The sequence below is a fragment of the Zalophus californianus genome, chromosome 5 (genome assembly GCF_009762305.2).
Source record: "Zalophus californianus isolate mZalCal1 chromosome 5, mZalCal1.pri.v2, whole genome shotgun sequence".
Lineage (NCBI taxonomy): Eukaryota > Metazoa > Chordata > Mammalia > Carnivora > Otariidae > Zalophus > Zalophus californianus.
Window position 1 is genome coordinate 18,187,450 of NC_045599.1, and position 23,774 is coordinate 18,211,223.

Here is a 23,774-nt window from a genome sequence, read left to right on the forward strand (position 1 = left end):
TCTGGGCTCCAGAGCCTGTGTTATCGTTGCCAAAACCCATCAAAGATGGGTTTACACTTTCGCGTCGTACCCTAGGAACAATTATTCAAGCAGACTTTATCCAGTGCTCCCGCACAAATCACTTCATTGCTTGGTAAGACGACCAACCAACAATAAGACTACAAAGCCTACTTTCGGCAACTTGAAATCCATTGTGAAAAATTCTCTATCCGGTTTATGTCCATGGTCTGGACTGTCTGCTCAATGAAACATTGTCTGTTGTGGGGTTTTTCTGGTCTTGGTTTTTGTTGTTCGACAACAGGACCTTAATTTTGTAAAACACGGGTGTGTTACAGCAAGTTTCAAGGATCCTGCAATTCACCGTTAGAAGTCAGAATGGAAAAGTAGCCATCAATTTTCAGTAACTCTGGATTTTGTTAACAAAGGTACAACAAACATCTAATGAAGCGTCTGATCCATTCCTGCTGTCAAGGAATGAGAAGATAGGATCTTCCAGAATGGCTTGACAGGCCACTCATGTAGGAAGCAAGCTTTTTTTTTTTAAATTGTGGCAAAATACATGTACATGAAATTGTAACCATTTTTAAGTGCATAATTCACTGGCATTTAAATATATTCACAGGGCTGTGCAACTATTTCCACTATCCCTGATCCAGAACTTTTTCATCATCCTGAACAAATTCTGTCTCCACTCAGCACTCATTCTCACTCCCCGCCCCAGCCCCTGGTAATTTGTACTCCTTCTGTCTCCAAGCATTTGAAGCACAATTTTTATTTTATTTTTCATTTACTTATCTGTCAGAGAGAGAGAGAGAGAGCACGGGAGGGGGCAGGGGTAGAGGGAGAAGCAGGCTTCCTGCTGAGCAGGGAGCCTGATGTGGGGCTCGATCCTAGAAACCCGGCATCATGATCTGAGCCGAAGACAGACGCTTAACCGACTGAGCCACCCAGGCGCCCCAAGGCACAATCTTTAAAAGCATGACAGTGCAACAAAGAAGTCGACTTCAGCAGGACCTGGGTGTTAAGGTCGGGAGAGCCTGTTTTTGTTTTTGTTTTTTTTCCAGCATCTCCATCGTGGCTCATTTTTTATGTCTTTTGACTGGAGACCATACACAGTCTTTTCTTATGTCTTTATGGATACAACAACTTTTGAGTGCCTGCATGTGGCAGGTGCTATTTTAGTCCTGGCATGTGGCAGGAAGTTGGCTGGACCTGTCCTCTGTCCTCCCTGACCTTACTCTGTGGTTAACCATGCTTCTCCTTATTGCCAACCTCGGCAGAACGTGGGGACGGTGTGCAATTCTGGTAAGATGCCAGGAGCCTTGGACCAGTAATCATCGCCAGCACCACGGGAATGCTCCGAGACGTTACAGCAGAACATTTTTCACCTTTCACCATTAGTGCTCATCCCTGCTTTGGTAGGCAATTGACAGGAAGAATGGAGCTATCTTCTTACCAGATTGACACACATTACGCCATTATTTTGGCCTTCTGCATCTCTGTATCCCTTCATTCAACATGTGATAAAACGTTGTCTACCATAGGAACTGCTTATAGAAAAGTAGTTCGGGTTTTCTCTTATTTCTGGTTTTAAACAGAGACTCTAGGACTTCATTTACATGAAATGTCCAGAATCGCCAAAGCCACAGAGCTAGAAGGTAGGTTAGTGGTCGCCGGGGGCTGGGCAGAGGGGAGAATGGGGAGTGACTTGCTAATCCCTATGGGATTTCCTTTGGGGACGATGAAAATGTTCTAGAATCACATAGTGGTGATGGCTGTATGACCGTGAGAATATACTAAAAACCCCTGAATTGTACCCTTATTTAAAAAGGTGAGTTTTATGGTTGTGAATTATAAAAAGAATCAAGTCAGCTATTCCGTGAAGGTAGACACAGTGGTAGCGGAGAGGCCAGATTTTAAAATTCTACACGTAGCTAGCAGAGGGCCGTTCTTCAGACTGGAAGAACAAGCAGTATGTTCTGGGAACTGAGAACTGGCATTCAGGCTGGGCAGCTTCTGGACAGAACAGCAAGTGGGCAAGAAAGTCATGTGGTCAGACTAGATTGTTCTCTGCCCCGGATGTTTGTGCAGTGCCCCAGTACGTCCTTAAATCAGACTCAGACTCCCCCCTTGGCAAACGGGAACCCAGGTCTGGTCTAAATTCCTGGGCTGCAGCGGTGAAGGAACTCGCCAGGTTTCCTGACAGGGCACCGCCTTGACCTGGTCGACCTGCTACACCCTTCGCACGCAGGATGCACCGGCCTCAGACGTGCGGACTCGGCTTCCTCCGTGTCAAGGAAGCATAAACATCTTAGAGGTAAACTTTATTTCCCCTGAAAATATCCGGCGAAAGGTCTGCCATTAGGTGTAGGAATGAGGAAGCCACCTCACTGAGCCCACCCCACCCCCCCCCCCACCCCCCGCTTTCATTCACCTGCTGCGCGGACGCTCAACTCGCCGACCCGGACAGGACCTTTCCATTCATGAAATGACCCTTACGCGCGAGATGGCTGTTGCTGAAGGACCACAAAAAGGTGGTAGAATTTCACATGTTCCCACTTTTCAGACCCATGAAGGTACGGGCAACGTATGCCCCTCGAAACCCAAACCACAACGCGACGGGGGGCGCCGGCCACCGGCCTGCCCTGTGGAGCAGCAGACGTAACAGACCGCTCAGGAGCTCGCCGTGGCACAGGATTCTGATTGGTACTGGTGAAGTTCCAGAGCCAGAGGATGGCCCTACAGACGGCGAAGTGAACCACACACCCGATAGGAAAGGTCCTTTCTGTTTCTCTAAATCTGAGGCCCCCTCTAGTGTTGGAAGAGAGTCACGCACAGCACGCAAAGCAAGCGAAGACACAGTGCACCCTATTTCCCCAGGGACCTCCCGAAACGAAAATACCTCCGGTCCATGTGTGTGGCAGGAGAATCAGTGAGAGAAACGTCTAACCATAATTAATATTTCACATTCCTGCTGTGATTCACAGAGTCGTTAGCCTCTCCTGCAGTAACTTCCTTCTCTGTCATTTACTGCTGGGTGGTTTTTAGAAGATTAATACTTGGCTATTACGGAAACAAAATAAAACATAGAATGCGTGTAGGGGCTTTATTTACTTTCCCCCAAAAAATACACCTCCTTGAAAACAAGAGAAAATTACTTTCATGTTTCCAAACTGCCTCTTCTGCTTTTAGGGAAGTTCTCGGTAAACACTATATATTTCCTAAAATATCCTTAAATGTATTATATTTGGGAATCAGAAATTTTAAACTACTTATACTTTAAGCCTCACCTAATCTGTGAATTTGCTAACAAACTCTGGAAAAGGAGGTGGGAAGTGTTGCCCCGAGGGCAAACGCTGGCTATGAACAAGACGATGTACAGGAATTCTCAGAAGTTCGCAGGGAAGGGCACTACATAAATCCAATGACTTCATCTCGAATACTTTAAAAACCAACTGATTAAAATTAGGGCGAGTAAAAACGTTTTTCACTCTACTTTCTCAGCAGAAGCCTTTGTGTCTTTCTGCCTGTTACATTACAGAGGTTTTGGGTTAAGAACTAGCATTACTGTTACGGGAAAATAAAAAATGAAAAAATCCCTCTTTTTCAAGGAAACAAAACAATACAATCTTGGGCACTAGTGGGCAGATGAGCTCCTTTTTAAACTTGCGACTTTCATCTTCCTGAAAGTTAGGAGCACGGTGAAAATTTGGAAATTCAAAGGGTGTTGAAACAAGTTTATTCTGTATTAACTTTATTTAAATAAATGCCTAGTTTGTCATTCAGTAGAGCCTAGCGCTTCTCTGCCTTGATCTTGCTTTCTGTTTTCAAACTTGTCACTTGCAAATGTTACAAGTTAAAAACACGGGCTGTCTAAAGTAAGTTAAATAAAATTGTTTACAATTGGCCTCAACTTTCGAGATATAGCTGTAGTCAAATGAATAGGACGCAGCATTTTTAAAGTGCAACACACACTCTTTTGGCTCAACATGAAAAATTATACAACTGGAAATTACTGCAGTCATTTCTCTAAGGACACATCTCGTGAAAAGCTGTTGTGAAAGTTAGCTGTGGAACTATAAATTATGAGAAACACTGAAAAGTCACCTAAAATGAGTATATAAAATGCAATTACAAGTAAAACCAGAGTGGGAGAGGTAGCATAAGGTAAATAAAATCAAATAAATACTGTACAGTAACATACAAAATTTTGCTTATAAAAAATTGAAAATTGGTTTTAAAACATCCACTTTCCCTTCTTTCAAGGCGTTTACAATGAAATTAAAATTTGGGCCTGGAGTCTCCGTAAAGATTTTCCAAACGTTACTCATTACTGGCACTGTTTTTTGCCAGGACCTCCCTGATCTGTCGGTCCAGGTCACTTACTATCCGATCCTCGTGACTGTACACACCCGTCCTCATCAAAGTGTCCCTTTCCTCCAGGAGTCGAGTCAAATAATCATCCAAACCTCCTTCCAGGGTATTGCCGCGCGGGCTGTCCATCTTTCCGCTCGCAGTCTCTCTGGAATCCTGGTCCTGTTTCTGTTCTTGTTGCCGTAACCTGAGAAGTCAAGAACAAACGCCACTCTAAGCAGGCAACAAGTGCTCTTGTGGTTTTTGATTTTTTTTTTTTTTTTTTTTAGTTAACAAAACACCGTTTCAAAAAATGATTTAATGGGAAATTATGCCTGTAGCATTATTTTCAGGAAGATAACAAAAACCAGTATTCCGCTTGGCTAGCCAGAGTCCTCATGCCCGTAACAGACAGTTTTGAAAACAATACTTGTTTTTCTAATTGTAAAATAGACACAAACTGTAGCAGTTCTAGAAATGCACACACACACAAAAATCGTGATGATCTTATCCAGAGATAACCAATCTAAGTAGTAATTTTCTGCATTTCTTTTCAATTAAAAATGTGTATGTACCTTAAATATTTTTCTAAAAAATTCGTCAATTTTTTGGTATAGAGGCAAGGCTGTATGTATACTGCTTTTTTCCCCACTTATAAAATGTTTTCATACATCTTTCAGCGTCTTCTAAAGGGCTTCACCACATTCCTTCACTTGGATGTACCCTTCTTTAATCACCCTTTATTGCTGGTCTTTAGGTTGTTGGTAAATCTTTGTTTTTGTTGTTTTGAACAAAATTTCCTTAAGTCATTCAACAAATACCTGTATGTACCCAACAGTGCTAGGTGCTGGGGATACTGGAGTGACTGAAGAGGAAAACTCTTTACTATTACAGAGCTTTTATCACCAAGTGTTCGTAGAAAGTGACATCGTTTCCATGTGAATGCCTGGTTCAGACGGCATGGACCTTTTAAGATTTTGTATGTTTGTGACGCCTCATCTAGGAGTCAGAGAAGGGACAGCAGGTACCAGACTGGGACTTGGGTGTTTCCAATGGCATACTGTTAGCCACGTGGCCTTGCAGATGTTGAGTATACTTACTATACTTTCCTCAGTGACCATAACACCAACTTTGGACAGTGGAGTATGTTTTAAGTGAGTGTGTTCAATTAAGAGAGAACTTCGTACTCCTTTATGCAAGTGGCTACAAAAATGTTTTAATTTGCAACTACTGCTAAATTTTATCTTCATAAGTGGGAAGGATGAAGCAGTGGAGTCTAAGCCCCTGCTTCTGAATGGTCTTCAGGATAAGCATGCCCATGAGGACCAAATCCACTTCGGAATTTATGCAGAGTGGGGAAGAGGCAGAAGAGCCAGTGAGGAGAGTCCTGCACTCACAGACAGGGAGGACTTGGCCCCGGGAAGGGTGTGGGACTGTTGATGGTAGATACTTGGGTTTATTCATATGATCCCTTAAGAGTCCCCACAAAAGAACATGAAACTGAACTACCCAGTCCAAGATGGCCATCAGACATCGCCATCTGTTCTAAGAGAAAAAAACCTAAGCAGTCAAAGCACTGTGCTTTGGGACTCGGGTGGCAATCAAGTGGTTAACGGGACAGGGGTACAAATTAGAGCAATCCCTGTGGATGTTCCCTCTACTTTAATTCTTAGAGCTTTCTTGGACAAGGAGGTCCTGTGTGCAAACTAGTAACATACAACCTCAAACTATGTATGAGAAAGCCTAGCCATTTTCTTGTTCATCTCCTGATGCATGAAGGACACACAGAACTTTTACACCAGTGACAGATGGTCCCTACTGCATCTTTACTAAAATGCAAATCGCCAATCAGGCTCACAGTAGAATTTCAGAACCTTGCAGCTGAAGAAACCCGACAAAGTTAACAAGGGAAACTTGACGGCCCTGACGGACACTATGTCTGGACTTCACCTGCACACTCTTGTCCCGAGGAACCTACAACTTTGTGGAAGTGTTCTGTAGAAAGTTCCTTCTTATACCGAACTTGGTACGTAGCCTTATCCTTTCCATCTGCTGGCGACGCTCCTGAGCAAGAGGGGCACCTACTTCTCTTTAGCTTGGGAGCCCTGCAGATACCTGAGGACAGCTATCCGAAGCTTTGTCGTGGAGTTCTCACGCTCAACTTCCCTCTCTCCCGACCACCGTTTTGGTCACATTCCCCTGGAAGCTCTCTAGGAAGCCGACTGACCTGAAAACGTGTTGCGCATCGGTACGAACACCCAGGTGTGGTGGAACCAATGCGGACTTGTGAACACCTCCACCGATGGCCCTGTGAGAGGCGCGTCCTCCCAGCCTTCCTCACATCAACGGTCTGCTCCTGTTTTCCCCATCACTTATGAAGTCTGCCTTATAATTTATACAGAGGATTCTCAGTTCTAATGTACTCAGTGGTTTAAGTCCTTGCTAAATCCTAATTTATTAAGATATTAACGGTAAGACTCAATTTTGCACAATCTGCAAATGTGATAGCCAAATGGCTATCTGCGTTTAAGCCACCAAAACTGTGCTTAGCAAACAGCAGAAGCTTAATACCTATATGCTAAACTAAACTAAAACCACAAAAAAGAAAACAATGCTGTAGGTATGTGACAGCAAAATTTTAGGAGGCAAGGGTCATGTTATTTCTAACATCTTCCATGTCTGTAACACAATGGTAGGTTCTCCTACTGGAACTCCCATTTCTGTAGGGGAGAGAAAAAGGGCATTTTTTGGTTGTTATACCTGTTTAATTCATTTCTGATATCCAACAATTCTTGTCTCTCAGTCTTCACCGTATCTTTTTCCTCAGCAGCCAGGTAACGGAGCCTCATCTGTTCCAGTTCTTCTTGCTGTTTTTTAAGACGAGCCATCTGACTTTCTTGTTCCCGCTGGAAAGAAAGAAACAAGGCAGAACTCGAATGTGAGGAGTAAATATATTTCATACGACCTTGACCTGTGATCATAATCCCGTTAGACAGGACCCATGACACAGCCATGCGCTCTCATTCCGAGATGCGCACTGTCCGGAAAGGGCCAGGTTCTCTTGAACAGTCTCGTCTTCTTGCTGCCAGCCACAGCAGTCCGAGGCACGGTCAGTGACTGAGGTTAGCGAGATACCGTAAGAGAACCCGAGGTGACGGGAGGAAGAGTCTGCTGGCAACCCGATGAGTTGTCACAAGGACCAGTGGCAAAAGCATCTAAGAAATGGCTTATTATACAAAGATACACTGCGAAAAACCGAATGAACAGTCTCTGCACTGATCATTAATTCCTCGTCCACCTCGGGTCACTCATACACCTTTCTACTCTCTTCTCTACGTTCACACGAGAACCTGAACGTAGGACAAATTGTCTTTAAAATAAATGTGCAACCGTCCCCGGAGTGGATATCCACGATTGAGTCAACCCCTCTCTCAGTAACAGATGCGTTTGGTACCACAGGCGGGGCTGCAAACACCCCATCATCGAACAGAGTCAGCTCGTGGTTCTCTGCACAGATTTCTGTAGGGACGGGTGCTCTGCCTTCATTAGGACCAAAGCCCCAAAGGGGACAGCTCTATCAGTAGGTATATGTCGTCCTCTGTCTTTCAACATAAACTTTTGAATAACGGTAAACAGAGTTCTTACACATGAGAAGTGTACAGAGTGGTGAGATTTTACAGAGCAAACTACTCCATGCAGATCACGAAACAGAAGCGCCCTGTGCTTCCTCCGGCCCACTGACCACCCCTCCTTTCCTCAAGATAACTACTGCCCTAATTTTTAACGCCACAAATAAGATGTGACTGCTTGAACTTCACAGAAATGGAATTCTAGGTATTACTTCACGTGTGGCTTCTTTAGGTTAACATTGTTTTGCAGATGGATTTGTATTCGGTAAAGCTGATGATTGCCCGTTATTACATAGTATTACACTGGATGAACGTACAATCTTTTCATTCCGCTGTGGAAGGAACTCGGGGTTAGTCTGAAGTTTTGTTCTCTAGTGCTGATGTAAATATTACTGTACGCGTCTATGGGCTCATGTTTGTATGCCCTTCTATTGGGTATATACCTAGGATTCAAACAGAAGGGCCCCAGAGTAGGAGAATTTCAGTATTAATAAGCACTGTTTTCAAAGTAGTAGTACTAATTTATACTTCCCTATGAGCATTCCAGTGCTCCATATTCTTACCACTACTTGGTAATATAATTCTTTTTGCATTTACACCATTTTGATAGGTTTATGTGGCGGTATCTCGCTGTAAATTTATTTTGCATTTTTTCCCAAGACTAATGAGGTTGAACATGGTTTAGTATTTAAATGGCATTCTTCTTTTGTTAAGTTCCTGTTCAACCATTTGGCACTTTGCTCTACTTGGTTATGCATTTTTCCTTACTGATATATTTATAGTACCTTATATATACAGGGATAAGTCTTTTGTTGGTTATTTAAATTGCAAATCTTTTCCACTAGTTTTGTCTTGCCTTTTCATTTCTGTAATGGTGTTTCTTACTTAATTTTAACATAGTCCAAATTTATGCTTTTCTAGCTAGGGCCTTCTATGTCCAATTTAAGGAATTTTTTTGCCTGCCTCAGTCTTGAAGAGACTCTTGTATGAAGATGCTCTTTTATACCATCTTGAAGCTTCATTTAGATCAATAATTCATACGTATACACTTGAGTGTGAGATCGTTTCTTATCTCCCCCCCCCCCCCCCCGCCCCCAAAGCGCTCCAACTGACATGGCAACATTTACTAAAAAAATATCCTCTCCTGCTGCTTGGCAGTAACACCACTCACGACCCTCTAACCTGATGTTTCTCTACCCTTGCATTAAATCATACCGCCTTAATACTGTAACTTTTAAAATAATAAATCCTGATAAGTGACAGTCTATTTTCATATAAATCTGTTTCTATGGCTGGGGGAAAAAAAAGGCCCCTGGGATTTGATGATGATTATGCTTAATCTTCAGATCGCCTTGGCCAAAACCATTATCTTTACAATACTGATTCTGTAATCCGTGAACACTGTTTACTTCTTCAATTATTTAGGTCTTATTTAATTTCACTGAATGTTTCAGACTTTTCTATATACTAAGGGTAACAACTTTCTTAGAATATGCTCCGAGGTATTTCTTCTTTTGAGATGTTACTGTAAATGGCAGAGTTTTTAAGTTCTCGTTTTCTAATTGGCTCTAGTATAGAGAATTAACACTGACATTTGGTTTCCAGCAAACTTGCTAAACTCACCAATTCTAGATCATCTGTAGATACTTTTTGGTGTTCTAAGTGTGTCATCTACAAATAATAGCAGTTTTATTTTCTCCTTTCCAACTAATCTACCCTTTTGATTTTTTTCTCCTTTGTTTTCTTAAGGTGGTAAACCACCATGTTTGCTTTTGTTTAATAAACCCTGTTGTGATTGTTCTAAGCGGTTTATCAATGTTCCTGGGACTGTCCAATTTATTTTGTTCTTGTCCTTGTCAGATTTGGGAATCAAGATTATGCTAGTCTCATTTTAAAAAGAGGAGTGTTCAGTCTTCTACTTTCTGAACAGTCTGTCTACAATTAGTGGTATTTCTAAAATTTTTACTAAAATTCAAATGTGAAGCCATCTAGGCCTAGAGCCTTTATATGAAAGTTTTTCATTACAGATTCAATTTCCTGAACAGCTATCCAGTGAGTATTTTCTATTTCTTCTTGTGTCAGTTTTGTAAGTTCCGTTTCTCACGTTTACAGAAAGTTTTTATTACCATTCTCTTACCTCTTTCAATGACTATGAGATCCGCAGCCCTGTGTCCCCCTTTTTTATTCTTGATGTTGGAAGTTAGGGCATATTCTTTTTGTCCTTGAACACTCTGCCATGAAGGAGGTCTTTTCAAGAAAAGAACGTTTTGCTTTGTTGATTTTGTTGTATGTTTTCCCATTTCCTTAATTTTTATTCATCCCTTTCTTCTAACTGCCTTAATTTCTTATTCTTACTGACCATCTGAAAGGGATATTTAAAGAATAAATTTTTTGCTTATTTTTTAAGTGCACTCAAGGTTATAAAATTTCCCACTAAGCACAGTTTGCATTAAATCTCCCATCTTGATATGCTGTATTATTTTTTGGTTCAAAACATTTTCTATTTTCACTTGTGGTTTTCAGTTTAGCTATGGGCAATTAAAAGTGAAGTACTTAATTTTCAATCATTTGGGGATATGAGCTTTTCATTATTAATTTTTAGATTAATCTCACTGTGGACATAAGATACACTCAATTACAACCTTATGAAATTTGTTGAGAATAGTGTGATCTTGCACGTGAGCAATGTGGCTAAATGTTCCATGTGTACTAGAATATGTGCATTTTAGATTTCTCTTATAAAATATTTTATATGTACCAATGGTTGTGTTGTTTAAATCTTCTAAATCGTTACTGATGTTCTTGTTTGCTCTATCACTTCCTTGGAGAGTTATGGTAAAATGTACCGTTATTGTCTATTTTTCCTTTAATAGTAAAGTTTCTTGAGCGATAGAAAGCTTCAGAAGAGAGAGGGGGGACCTGAGAGGGTTGCCTCCTTTTAGTTCTGATTTTTTTGCTTCATATAAATTTGTGGCTGTTGCCAGGTGCATACACAGGTAGAACTGTTGTCATCTTCCAGGTGAATTGACCCTTTTATGATGATGCACACTAGATAGTGTAGAGACAGGTGTTGCCCTGTAGTCTACTTTGCCTGACAAAAGTAGTGCTAGATTGGTTTTCTTGTGATTAGTATTAATGTGGCACATACTTTTCCCTCTTTCAAATTTATCCATTCTGTATCCTTACCTTTAAGCTGTGTCCTTTCTAAGTAGCATACTGCTGCTGTTTTTAGTTTTTCATGTAATACTTGTCTCTAATGACAGTATTTAGTCCATTTATATTTAAAGCACTTGGTCATTTAACTGGTTTAAATCTTTACATGTTAGGACGCTGTACTTGTTCCATCTTTTTGATGTTATTCTCTCCTCTGGTCTTTTTTAGATTAATCCTTTGTCTTTTCACGTGCACTCCCACCGCACCCCCCCCCCCCCCCCGTTCAGCTTCTTAGTCATTTTTATTCTTTTTTAAGAAATAATAATACAGATCAGGACTTTGACAACTTCACAAATAATGGAACATACTTCACAAATAACGGAACATACTTTAAACATTTTAACTCTATTTGTTCCTCCATCTCTCTTCTACTTTGTCCTTCTAGGTTTTTGTCATGAATTTTAATTCTACGTATATCAAACTCAACAAATGCTGTGAGTGTTTTCTACCATCAATAACTGTATGTAGTCAGATATTTATTTCCCATTGCTGTTTATTCTCCTGTTTTCGTCTGGGATTGTTTTCCTTCTGCCTGAAGAACACCTTATATTTTTACTCTAGGTTTGCCATGACAAAGTCTCCCAATTTTTGTTAGTCTGAAAAGTCTTAGGTCACTGTTACTTACGAAGAACATTTTCACTGCATACAGAACTTGAGGTTGGCAGTTATTTTCTTTCAGTACTTCACGGATGTTACTCTCTTATCGTATGAATTCCTTCGCTGCTGTTGTAAAGTCATCTGTCTGGATTGTTGCTCCCATGAAGGCCATGTCTACCTGTACCCCCATCCCTTACAGTATTCATTGCTTTTTTGTCAATTTTACTAATATGAATCTAGGTATGTTTTACTTTGTATTTATTCTGCTTAGAGTTCATAAATATTCTTCAATCTATAAACTGATACCTTTTGCACTTTCAGAGAATTCGCACCTAGTATCTCTTCAAATACGGCTTTCTCTCTCATTCTGTTGTCTCCTGAGGGCTTGCTCGAGGCTTAATATTTGTGTCTCTCCCAAATGCATACAGGTTTCCCACCTTTTTGTAAGTTGGTATTACACTGCTTCATTGTTATGACAAACCTGCATTAGTATGGTTTCTGCTAAACAAATCTAAAGAGGAGTTCCCCTACTACAAAAAAAAGCCATCACCATACTAATGTAGGTCTTTTGTAAAAGCAAAGTGGGGAAACACCAACTGGGGGAAAGTTGGGGATACTCTCTGCTCTGCACCATTCTGACTTCCAAGAAGTTTTACAGGAACCCTCTACTTTCGGATAGCTGGGGAAATGTGTGTAATGAAACCTAATCCCCGTTTTGAGCTGTTAGGGGATGGGGCCTTTGGGAGGTGATTAGGTCATGAAGGCGAGCCCTCATAAATGGGATTACTGCTCCTATCAAAGAGGTCCAACAGAGCTCCCTGGTGCCTCCACCACATGAGGACGCAGATAAAAGGTGGGCATTTATGAACTGGGAAGCAGGCCCTCCCTAAACATAGAACCTGACCACACCAGCACTGTGATCTTGGCCTTCCAGCCCCCACAACTTTGAGAAACCGATCTGTTGTTTGTTAAGTCTGTGGTCTTTTGTTATGGCCGCCCAAACAGACTAAGACAGGGTCTCAGTTACACACAAAAGGGAGTCAGTCTCGTATACTCTATCCCCTGTGACGCTCAAGTTCTTGGCTAAATTTTCCATCCATTCCCCACCCCTCCGCCCCGCCCCTTTCACTTTGGATGCTTTTTACTGACTTCGGTTGAGACATCCCTGGGTCTGCTATATCGAATATGCTGTTAATTCACCTACTGAATTCTTACCCTGCATTTAAAATACTTCTCAGTTCTAGAATTTCTGTACCATTCAAAAGATTCCAATTCTTTACTACAATTCTCCATCGTTTATCACCTATTTTGTACAACAGAGTGATAGTAATTTCAAGTTTGGCTTCTGGTGATTTGAAAATCTGGATTACCTTTGACTGACTTCTACTGAGCCCAAGACATAAAAAGGCATTCCCCAGTGAAACCACACCAGTGGTTAATAAAGAAATGAAAAGATGCTCCAAAGAAGTAATCAAGGATACGAAAACTGAAGCCACAAAGTGGTATTATTTCAGACCCACCAAACTGGAAAAAATGAATACATGTTATAATAGGCAAGTGTTGGACATGGTATTGAAGAATAACAATTACACAGCACTCTTGGGAACTGAAAAGTTGTACAACCACTTTGGAAAGTAATTTGGCCATATTTAGCAAAGCAGAAGAAACCAGTGAACCCTTTTACCAGAAACTCTACTTTTTGATATAAACTCTAGAGAAACTTGGGACACAGGCAAAGATTTTCAGTGTTGTCTCATTCTAAGTTAAAAAAAAAAAAAAATCACTGAAAAAGGACTGGATAAATTGTGCTATGTTCATATATTTTATAAAGCAATAAAATTGAACTACAGCTATATCTTAAAAAGCAATTTTAACTCATATAAGGTAGACAACAGAATGATTCCATCTATATATAAAGTTCAAAAACACACAAAAGAAAAGCAAAGGAAGAATAAATACCCACTTTAGGCAAGTAGTCCGTCACCTCTGGAGGGGTTGCAGTTGAGAGAAAAGGCACATGGAGGGCTTCTAAAGCACTGATAATGCTCTGTTTCTTAAAATAGAAGGTGGTGGTTGGGGTGTATAAGAATCCTTTCCCCCCCCCCCCCCCTCCTCTTTGGACCATTAGGATATATTTCTTTTAAAAAGTTAATTTATTAAAAAAGAAAGGACAAGAAAGCTCAACAAAAATATACCCAATTGTTACCTCTAGCTGAGAAGGGGATAAGATGACTGGTGATTACTAGTTTCTGTGTTATGCAGTGCGGCAAAATTTGCATTTGTTTACAGTTAAGCAAGCATAATTACAAGCAGGAAAAGAAATACTAAAAGCCAATTATATGATGTTAGCTCACTCTATAAAATTGTCACTTTATGAACCTGGAAACATTCTAGTTCTCCAATATTGAAGAAAAGCCTTTAAATGCCTCGCATTTTTCTTCAAGTATATGGCATTAATAATCATCACGCATGCACAAAAATTAGAGGTTAGAGAAAGAAATCCTCTCTGTTGCCAGGTGCTCTGGGTTAAAGGCTCCTCCATCAAGTGAGTATAATCTTTATTTTGCCTTAGCTGCCTATAAATCCAGAGAGGAGATGTAAACATGCATACACTAGACTAAACAGCGGCTAAAAAGTGGCCACTACTGACTCTCCCACTCACACATACCATGTAAGTCTGTGGGAAAAACTTACAACGAAACTAAGGAACTCAAGTCAAGTTTTCTGAAAATAACCCAGAGCTGACAAGTCAGTAGGAGGGCCTGGATGGTTTCAAGACACAGTTTTTAACCAAGACTTGGACCTCCAACTGTTTTCTTAAACAAAGATTTACATCCCCTCCTTGGCTAAATTACTTATAAATTAATCAAATTAATTACCCCGAGTGGATAAGCAGGAGGCTGGACAAGATAGTGCTGATGTCAGCCAATGAAGTCTGTGTTGTTTTAACTAAATACATCAGGGCTTAGTTTTAAACAGATCTACTGTGCACAAATATGGTAAGGGACCCACAGGCTACCCCAAATCTTCCTTCTGTTTCCTGTCCTGGGAACAAACGTACCTAGTTTTAATGGATCCGACATAATGAAAATGTTAAATTTTCTCCACCAACAAATTCATACCTCTTAATGATTTTTTTTTTTTTTTTTTAAGAAGTAGTGGCTTTTATTCTACCTAGATAATTATTTTCTAGGGTGACAAGAAATGTTATTAAACATATTATTTAGAAAACAAAAGTTAAAGCGACAACCTTGAGTAACTGTAGAACAAGGAAACTCAAGTGTTTGGGTTTAAAAATTTTTCTACAGTGTATCTTCGTGGACGTGGGGGGAAAAGAAACTAAATTTCCCCTTAACTGTCTAACAATCAGAATTCTTTAAAGATCTGTGCTACACACTGTAGCAAAGATATCAAATCCAGAATGTCTGGGGCTCATTTCCTTGTTTTCTAAGTTCGGACCCATTTAATGTTCTATTTTACAGCTGTTGTCTTCCCCGTTTGCAAAGACCAACAATAACAACACAAAATTACAGCTTGGAAACACAGATTTTTATGGTTGTGAGGAAAAGATTTTTTTTTCTAAATCGTTGGAAGAGTATGATTTTTTAATTCACAAACTGACGATACTGGGTCACCTTTGAGTAATGGAAATCTGTTTAAACATTCTTTTGGCAATAGGCACCAAGCATTAGATCTTATTTCCAAGCTTTACCAGCTGGGTTTTGTCATTAACATTTATTAACAATCTAAGATATGGCTTTCCCCGTCTAATCCGTGCTACACAAATGTTTTGGATGGCCCTCCAGAGGATTTTGCTGTGACAAATTACTGGCAGAGATTACCGCCCCGTGGCTATTCACCAGAGGCAATGTAAAATTAACATGGTACTAATCCAATTTAAACAAGAAGTTGCACAAACAGTCCTCTGAACAAAAGCAGAGAGAGGATTCCAATTTTATATTCAAACACAATAAATGTGTTTTTAATAAAAAGTTCTAAAAAAATTGTATTTTCACACGTATGAATTGTGCCTATTTGATGAAGTTATTAATTTTAAACCTGCAACAAACAGTTAGTGGCAGAGCACAATTCAGTATGGCTCTCGCATTTCTTCCTAAGTGCCCAACCTCAAAAGTCGTCTGTAGACCATCAGTGATGCCTAGTGACCTCAAAGTTTGTTTACAGTGGTGTTTCCAAAGCAGAAAGTTTGTGGGATAAGGAACAGAATTACGCTGCAGGGAAGATCACTGCACTCAAAGAAGGAGACTCTTTTTCTTGAGCAAATAGTTCAGAGGTGAGCCAGTCATGTAGGGCTGTTTTCTTCTTAATACAGACACTAACTCCAAGGGAAGCATCTGACTTTTGTGATGATAACCTCTCTGTTCGGAGGAACAAACACCAAAATTACTTTGCCCATGGTTTTTAGGCAAGAGGGCAGAAAAGACAGAGGAAGAAAGGGTAAACAGAAAAGAAGGAATTAAACGGGAAGAGCAAGAAAACAGCAAAAGTGTACAAGGAGGCCTGTGCTAGGAAGGAAGGGCAGGCGGGTGGCAGCCTTTTCGAGACAATTCTAATGAAATTCTGTTTCAGTAATTAGGGCATTTCCTTTGGAGAAAAGAGTCATCACTAATCAACGGCTAATACTTTGATACTTTTCTGCCTTTTCAGTACTGAATTTGGTAATGGCTTCTACTGAATTACCATTCTCTGAATCTCTGAGCCTTCACCATGTCACTTTTCTTCGGCTGCAGGCACCGTCTCCCATGTCTTCCCCATCTACTCCGGGTTGTAAGACTGGAAATGATTGCAAATCTGATCGTGGTATCTCAAACACTGTCTTTCAAACATTTTCCCCTTAGCTTTGAGGGATAAAATACAGTGGTAAGCCCACTGTCCTCTTATTTTTCTAACACTTATTTTTCTATTTTGGCTAACCTCATTTGGATATCTCACCACGCTGCTAGACCCTGGAGAACTACCAGTCCTCCCAGCTGGACGCGGGATTCGCCATGAGACCGCGCCGCTCTGTGGGGAGCATCCACTCGTGTGCAAGGGGCACCACAGGCTCCCGGTAAGGACAGGCTGACAGAAAGAGGGAAAGTGAGAACTACAGACTCCATGCTCTCTCATCTCTGGATACCCAGTCTTTAGGACATTCTACAGATTCTCTGGTGTATCTGCACGTTAAGGATTTCTTTTCCCCCTTCTATACAGTTTTCTAAAGAACATCGATAAAACTACCATGTAAATACGAAGTACTGTTATTACTCAAACTATATCCTACCCACTTCCCTGTTGCTATTACTATATAACCACATCCGCTGCTTCTGTAGACTTAAAAATCTGAAACTGTTGACTAGAACACCGTAGTACCAAATCCCTCCAATATTTTTCTGTCCCCAAAAATATCCAAAGCTACCAACCAATTAGATCCCCGCTGACTAAAACCAAGAACACTCCACAACAGTTTTAGGGCTCAGTTCCTTTCAATGGTTAACCATGTACTGAGCATATCCCAGTACCAAACCTGTATTAAACGCTGTATAAACCACTACTCATTCAATTCTCAGAACAGCCTGTGAGGAGAAGTTAGTCTCCTCCTTTGTACAGTGAAAAAATCAAGAGGTAGAGCCAAGATTCACCTTACCTCTCAGGACGTGTTCTAAACCACCTCTGAGAGAATTTGAATCCGGTCACTTTTAACAGCTACTCCCAACACATCATTTCCTTGTTCCCAATTCCTCGGGCTTCTCCACCTTGTACCGTATGTAACCTAAGGCCCCTGGCATCGTGGCTTCAGCTTCTTCCCGCTCAAAAGTCACTCAGTTCTCACCATCAGAGCTCGCCTATCTATGTCAGGGATGCCACTTTCCTGGCTGGGATGGGCCAGACCGTGACTTGTGCCTCAGTACTTTGTCAGAAATCCCTAAAGCCTTCCCTGGCTCCCTTTGTTCTTCTTGAAATTCTTGCATTATTTGGCTTCTAGGGAATAAAAAGATAACATGAAAAAAGGGGAAAGAGCCTGGACTCCAGTCCTCACCTGCTCACTCATGATCTGTGTGAGCAGGTGCACCTGACTCGACTTCTCGAAGTCTCGGTGTCTTTCGTCTGGAAGATGGAAATAAAATTACCTGCTGCAGAGGGATCTTGGTTAGGATGAAATGACAAGAAGTGAGCAGCTGGAAATCATGGTCATGATCACCCTCTTTCTAGCTGCTGCCTCCACGATCAGCTCTCCTCTGTCCTCTGCAAACCTGAGGATACTCAGTTCTGTCTGCCACAGCTTCAATTCTCCCCTCTGCAAGGGAGTCCTTGCTCTGTTCTCAAGCCCCATCAGCCTCCCTACACCGGATCCTATTTCTGACTGCTTGCTGAATTTCTCTCTGCAAAAGTTAAAATGTCCAACTTTGCAAGTCCTATCTCCTTCTCATCTTAATACTGCATTTCTGTACTGGAAAACTATTTCCAGATGGTAAGGCTTTAGCCTTGGGCATCATCTTTGACTTTCTACTCCACATTAAAATTAAAATCGACTCCACATTAAAACTATGTTTTTTGTTTTGTTTTGTTTTGTAAGAATCTGTGTGTCCCGTTCCCACTGAAGTTCCAGTCCTTATCGCCCAAAATGACCACTACAAGGGGTCCTTCTCTGGGGTCCAAGTACAGTCTATGCTTTCCAACTTGGTGCCTGTTTGCCATAATCATTTCAGTGATTTTATTTCCAGCATTTCCCTCACGACTTTCCTCAATCACAAGCCACTCACCAGAGGTCTATCTCAAATACGTCCTCTTCCCCAACACCTTTCTTAAGTGCTATAAAATAGATGTACTTTCCTCTCCGGACTACTCTGGATGGTGCTTCTCAGGGCTCTTTTAAATATAAATGTTATACTTGTAATTTTCTTCCCTACTACTAAATTGCAAGCTCCCTGAGGGAAAGACTTAAGTTTTACCTACATCAGTAAATCTAGGGCAGTAGCTTGAATACAGGAGGCCCCCACTTACACTCATCTATCCTTAGTCCTGTGAACTTTCATGGTCATTCTGTGTCATCTCAACGCTTCTAGGAGCTACGTTAAGGCAAATTAGTACTATTAATTCTCCTGTAGTCTTGGACGTAATTCTCTATGAGGGCGGGCAGCAATAAATACGATACAACAAAGATGTTTAATAGCATTTAACGGTCATGGAGACAGATATAAAGAATACAAATTTGAAAGGCCCTATGTGCCAAATTTCAATCAGAATAAAACTGTTAAAAAAAGGCAGAAGTTAGAATAAAGCTAACCATTACTGAGCCTTGAAAGTGTGAGGTCAAGTAGGTTGGGAGTCTAAAAAACTTTGCTCACATTTTACTTGATCTTAATCATCTGAGGAAATTGCACCCCAAAATAAGACTAATTTCTCCTGAGGCTTATGGCATTTGTTATCAAGTAGCAAGAAGGAGGGGGAAGAAAAGTAACGTAAGAAGAACTCAGGAAACCACTATCACTTTTTAAATTCTTGTAAAATTATGCAAAAATTGTCTCTCCTTTTCTTCGCTGAATAAATGACTATGTCTTCTAGGAATAACATTTAAAATAAACTCTTCGGTTGGAGGACATGTTAAATTTTTTAAGTTTTTCTTCAAGTTCTCTCCTGAACGGTACTTTCAGTGGAAGGAATTTATACTAAGAGGAAAAAAAAAAAATGGGCATTTTATAAGTGAAAGTAAAATAAATTATTCCCACTTTCTTCTGGGGAGGATAGTTGGCTATTTAAAAAAAAAAAAAAAAAGACCAAAAAGTTCATTTTTTTTTTCTAATTAAGATCTTTAAAAAAGCCCCTAACCTCCTAATGTCAGAAATAGCCCTGGAAATTGAAATGGACACATCTGAACATAAGACATATTGCCAAATACACATACTTGTAAAGAATCAAGGGACAGAAAGACATAAAATGAACAATCCATCATCAGCTATAAACTACATACCTGTTTAAGTCTGGCAAGTTCTTTCAAAGCTCGTCCCCACTGCTGCTTGTAATGCAGTTTAGACTTAGTTGCAGATTCCAACTTCCTTTCAAGTTCAACCTAACAGTGATTAAAATCGTATCAAGTGAAACACTATACCACTGTGTACAATCACTGAAAGATAATATATACAAGGAGTCTGGCTTAAGAAAAGAGTTTATATAGTGTAACATACGACATCATCTAAAACTGTTATATAATTTACTATAAATATTATGGCACATGAACATTTTCTTGTTTAAAATATAGTCGTATTTTTACTGCCTAACAGCCTATACTAAAAGGAACTGAATCAGTCTTAACCTCCAGACAGTTACTATAAATGTATTAAAACGTGTAGAGAGTGCAAAACACATTAATTTTTTACAAAAAGCAGTTCTTACTGTTAGCATTCCAATTCAGCAGGCACTCTAAATCTGAGAAACCAAGTTATTCCTTCTGGAGGCCTATCATGACATGGAACTTGGTCTTACAACAAAAAGAGCTAGTAGAGATACTTTCATATTTTGGCAAAAATCAGAAAATGCTGAAAACAGTGAAACATTTTATCAGAAAGCAGTTTACTAAGAAAGAGTACAAAGTGAAAAATATTTTAAGAATGTTAAAATAAACCCGAGAGTAGGAAAAATAATGCTCCTAATAACACTCATCTAACTCTTATTTTCTACTTTTCCTCAAATATATAAAGAAAAACATGAAAGTGATTCCATAAAAAAAAAAAATGGTTATTTATACTTGCAGCAGGCAATCTGTTGTGCATGAACTGAAGCCAACTTGGCTATGTTCTGGAATGTACTCTCTCAGTGTTTCAAACCAAGTACCAAACAAATTCATGAAGCCAACAGACAGTTTTACTATTTAAGTGATAATGTAATAATATGCCTGAATTACAGTAAAATACTGTGACTCTAAACAGGTCTAAGTTTTTTTTATATCAAGTCTAGTTTTTCCCCATATACACAACTCCTCGTGTTTTGCAGGAAAACAAAACCAAAGGCACTCTCCCAAAGTTCAAACGCCAGAAAACTTTCATCTTATTTTCATGTAAGGAAAAGCTGATGGCCAAATTCCCTTCACCAAAGACCAGAACATTCTCTGCAGTAATATATGACTTCATGGAGTCACGGTCTTTTCTGCTTCACAAATCCCTGGTGCTTGGATTTAAAGGTGTTGACATTTCACAACGAGACTTACACGCCTTAAGGTGAGTAACTGTGAGATTATCAAAGATGAGCTCTTCTGCTTATGCCCCCCAAATTTATCCGTATTACTTGGTAATTTAACAATAGGGCATCAGTCAGAGGAATAGCGAAAATCTTTTTACAGCTCTGAGATAAAAGGGTGCTATTTAATTATAAAAGCGATCGTGTCCGTGGGTCTTGGAGAAGGTGTAGCCGTCTGGATGGGCCCAAGGATGAGGGTTAGGACAGGGATGAAACCAGAGGGGTCACATATACCCAGGGGACTGACTCCACAGAAAAAGCGGGATAAGGTCTTATCAGTTTCGCCATGATTATCAAAATAATTCCCATTTGTGTAGTTATTCACGCTTAAATAAAAAAACTGTAGTTAGCAAATTTCAGATACAAACCTCACTTTTCTAATTCATTCCTTTGGCCCAATCAATGATTCCTACCTTTATTTTTTAAGAATATAGGTGCCTCTGTGATTCTGAAGAAACACATGGACCCAATTCCCAGAAACATGCACACGACTGAAGATCTGATATAATTCCAGGGCATTCACAGACCTCGAGTTAAGACATCTCACTCTGAGTAGATCTGAGGCTTGAGCTAGCCTGTACCCTTAGATCATGAGCCCAGTTACAGACTTCCGGCGTGAAAACTCACATCAGGACCTAGAGTCAGTTGAGAGACCCGTGCTCCCTGCTGCTCCCATCTCCCGAATATTTCTATGCCCGCAGCTGTCATTCGCTACGAGACGGAGGGCACTGGCTTTGTCTCTGATGCCCTACTTCCTAGTCTGAGTCTGTCAGAAATCAAAGCTCATCTTTGATTTCTCCCTGGAAAAACTTGGTGGTTTTTATTCTTTTCCTTTCCTACTGCCATGTCCTTGGTCCAAGTTCTTTTCCTCTTCTCTGGTCTCTTTTTTCTCTCTACATATCCCACTTTCCTCTCTGCTAAAAAAAAAAAAAATCTGCCATCACTGCTACTTGCCTGCAGTCTTGAGCCTATACTCCTCTGTCTAGGTTTCACAGTGTTCCAAAAATCTCACTTCTGTCCTACTTGCTGAACCTATTTCCTGGGTTTTCCTCAACAGAAGACGCTCTCCTCCAGTCCCCAGGTCCGTGTCCTGTATACCACCTCCCCTGGGCCATTAACTTCCTGAGCCAGTTACTTCTTTTTTTACTCTAACTTAAAACTTGAAGCTTCAGGCTCAGCTACCCCTCCATGAAGCCGTCTTAAAACTACTATTTTCTAAATCGCAAAGAGTTTCTATCAAATTCCCTGGTATTTGATTCACACACAATCACTTAAGGCTGAGTCATCTCCTTGTAATTTCATTACAAACTCTTTAAAAGTGAGGTCCCAAAGGATAATGTGCTTTTTCTCTTCTCTTTTTCCTCTCCTCTTTCCCTTTGCCTTAAGACAGGGGTGGATGAGCAGTAGCTACCAAATGATCTTAAATAAGAAAATTTCAGCGTTTATCTTCATCTTCAGTCTGTCCTACTAAATTATTTTCCATATTTCATTTATTTAAAAACCGAATTATTTTTGAGCCATCTAAGAGACTCCTACCGAAAAGCAAATCATAAACTATTACTGGCTTCTTAGATAACAAAAGGAATCAGGAATTATATTTGGTAAAACTGTACCTTATTTATACACCATTTCGTGAAAATGGAAATACTTCTTTTACACTCAAGAGAATGGATAATCAGAAAGGAAAAGCTCAGTCAGACATAACCAGAAGATTATATAGGGAATCAGCTACTTTTTTCACTTATGTCTTCATTTTTGTGCTTTTAGGTCTTTGTTATTATGCAGAAATAAGAAATAAGATTCTGCCCTCTTCTGGCTCCAAAAAAAAACTTACCAAGAATTTTCATAAGAGCATAGGCGGCTTGTTTTATTGAACACTCACACATGCTGGATGAATTCTTTAGGTCTGGTGCAGGGGCAGTTGACCTAGTCATTTTTCCCCTCTTGCTCTTAACTTCATGGCCCTGTTTTCACTTGTAATATGTCGAGTGATTTTCATCCTTTCGCTAGAAGTATAGTTGGAAAAAGGGATTCTGAAAATCACTTAAAATATATGTCTAAGCTGGAAAGTGTCAAGTTTATATTCGGAAAAGATAGTGCTTCTGTTCTGACTTTGAGACAGGTAGTCTCTGAAGGTAAAATGGTAAAACGAAAATCCTGACACCTGCGTTAACAGGACCTGTGAGATGGGCTGAGGCTCTGTTTGTGCGCTTTAGCTGTCTTTGGCAGGTACCACAGAACTTGTAGTTGTCAACACGGGAATAGCTGAACACTTGTTTTTATCCAAACGGGTTGAGAATGTCCGGCTGAATTCAAGTTCACTGGTAGACAAATGAACAGCTCAGCAAATCAAATGGAAAAATGCAAAGACTGCCCCGATACGTAAGCAGCAGCATCAACCACGCTGGGCAGTCAAGCCCACGTTGGGGAAGAAAAGGAACCAAAGACGGCACAGCCATGGACAGGCTGTAGAGACACACTGGTTAATATCTGCTTCAACTTTGGTAAAAAAAAAAAAAAAAAATTTTTTTTTTTAACCACAGTCTAATTCTTGTCTCCAACTTCTCTATGTACTCACCCCCTTTCTGCCTCTTAAATAGTGTCTCTACTTCCCAAGAAAAACTCTTTCATGGACCACTCATCCCCTCCTCTCTTAAAGCTGAATTTCTTCTTGTTTTTACACGAAAATATTTGTAGATTTTTCTACCACCATATAAGATTTTTTTCAGCAGTGTGAAGCCCTTGGGT

The 23,774-nt window shown here is 40.2% G+C and overlaps 1 protein-coding gene across 8 annotated transcripts in view; it reads right to left on the reverse strand.

Moving 5' to 3' along the window:
- Positions 1–2,434: 2,434 nt before the first annotated feature.
- Positions 2,435–23,774, reverse strand: part of CEP120 (centrosomal protein 120) — a 70,579-nt gene continuing 49,239 nt past the window's right edge. For all 8 annotated transcript variants that reach the window (XM_027605596.2, XM_027605598.2, XM_027605597.2 and 5 more), the window contains 3 exons: positions 19,765–19,863; positions 7,114–7,259; positions 2,435–4,561 (listed from right to left, as the gene is read on the reverse strand). In XM_027605596.2, the coding sequence (XP_027461397.2) occupies positions 4,324–4,561; positions 7,114–7,259; positions 19,765–19,863 (483 nt within the window). In that variant the 3' untranslated portion in view covers positions 2,435–4,323. The remainder of the gene's footprint in view (positions 4,562–7,113; positions 7,260–19,764; positions 19,864–23,774) is intronic.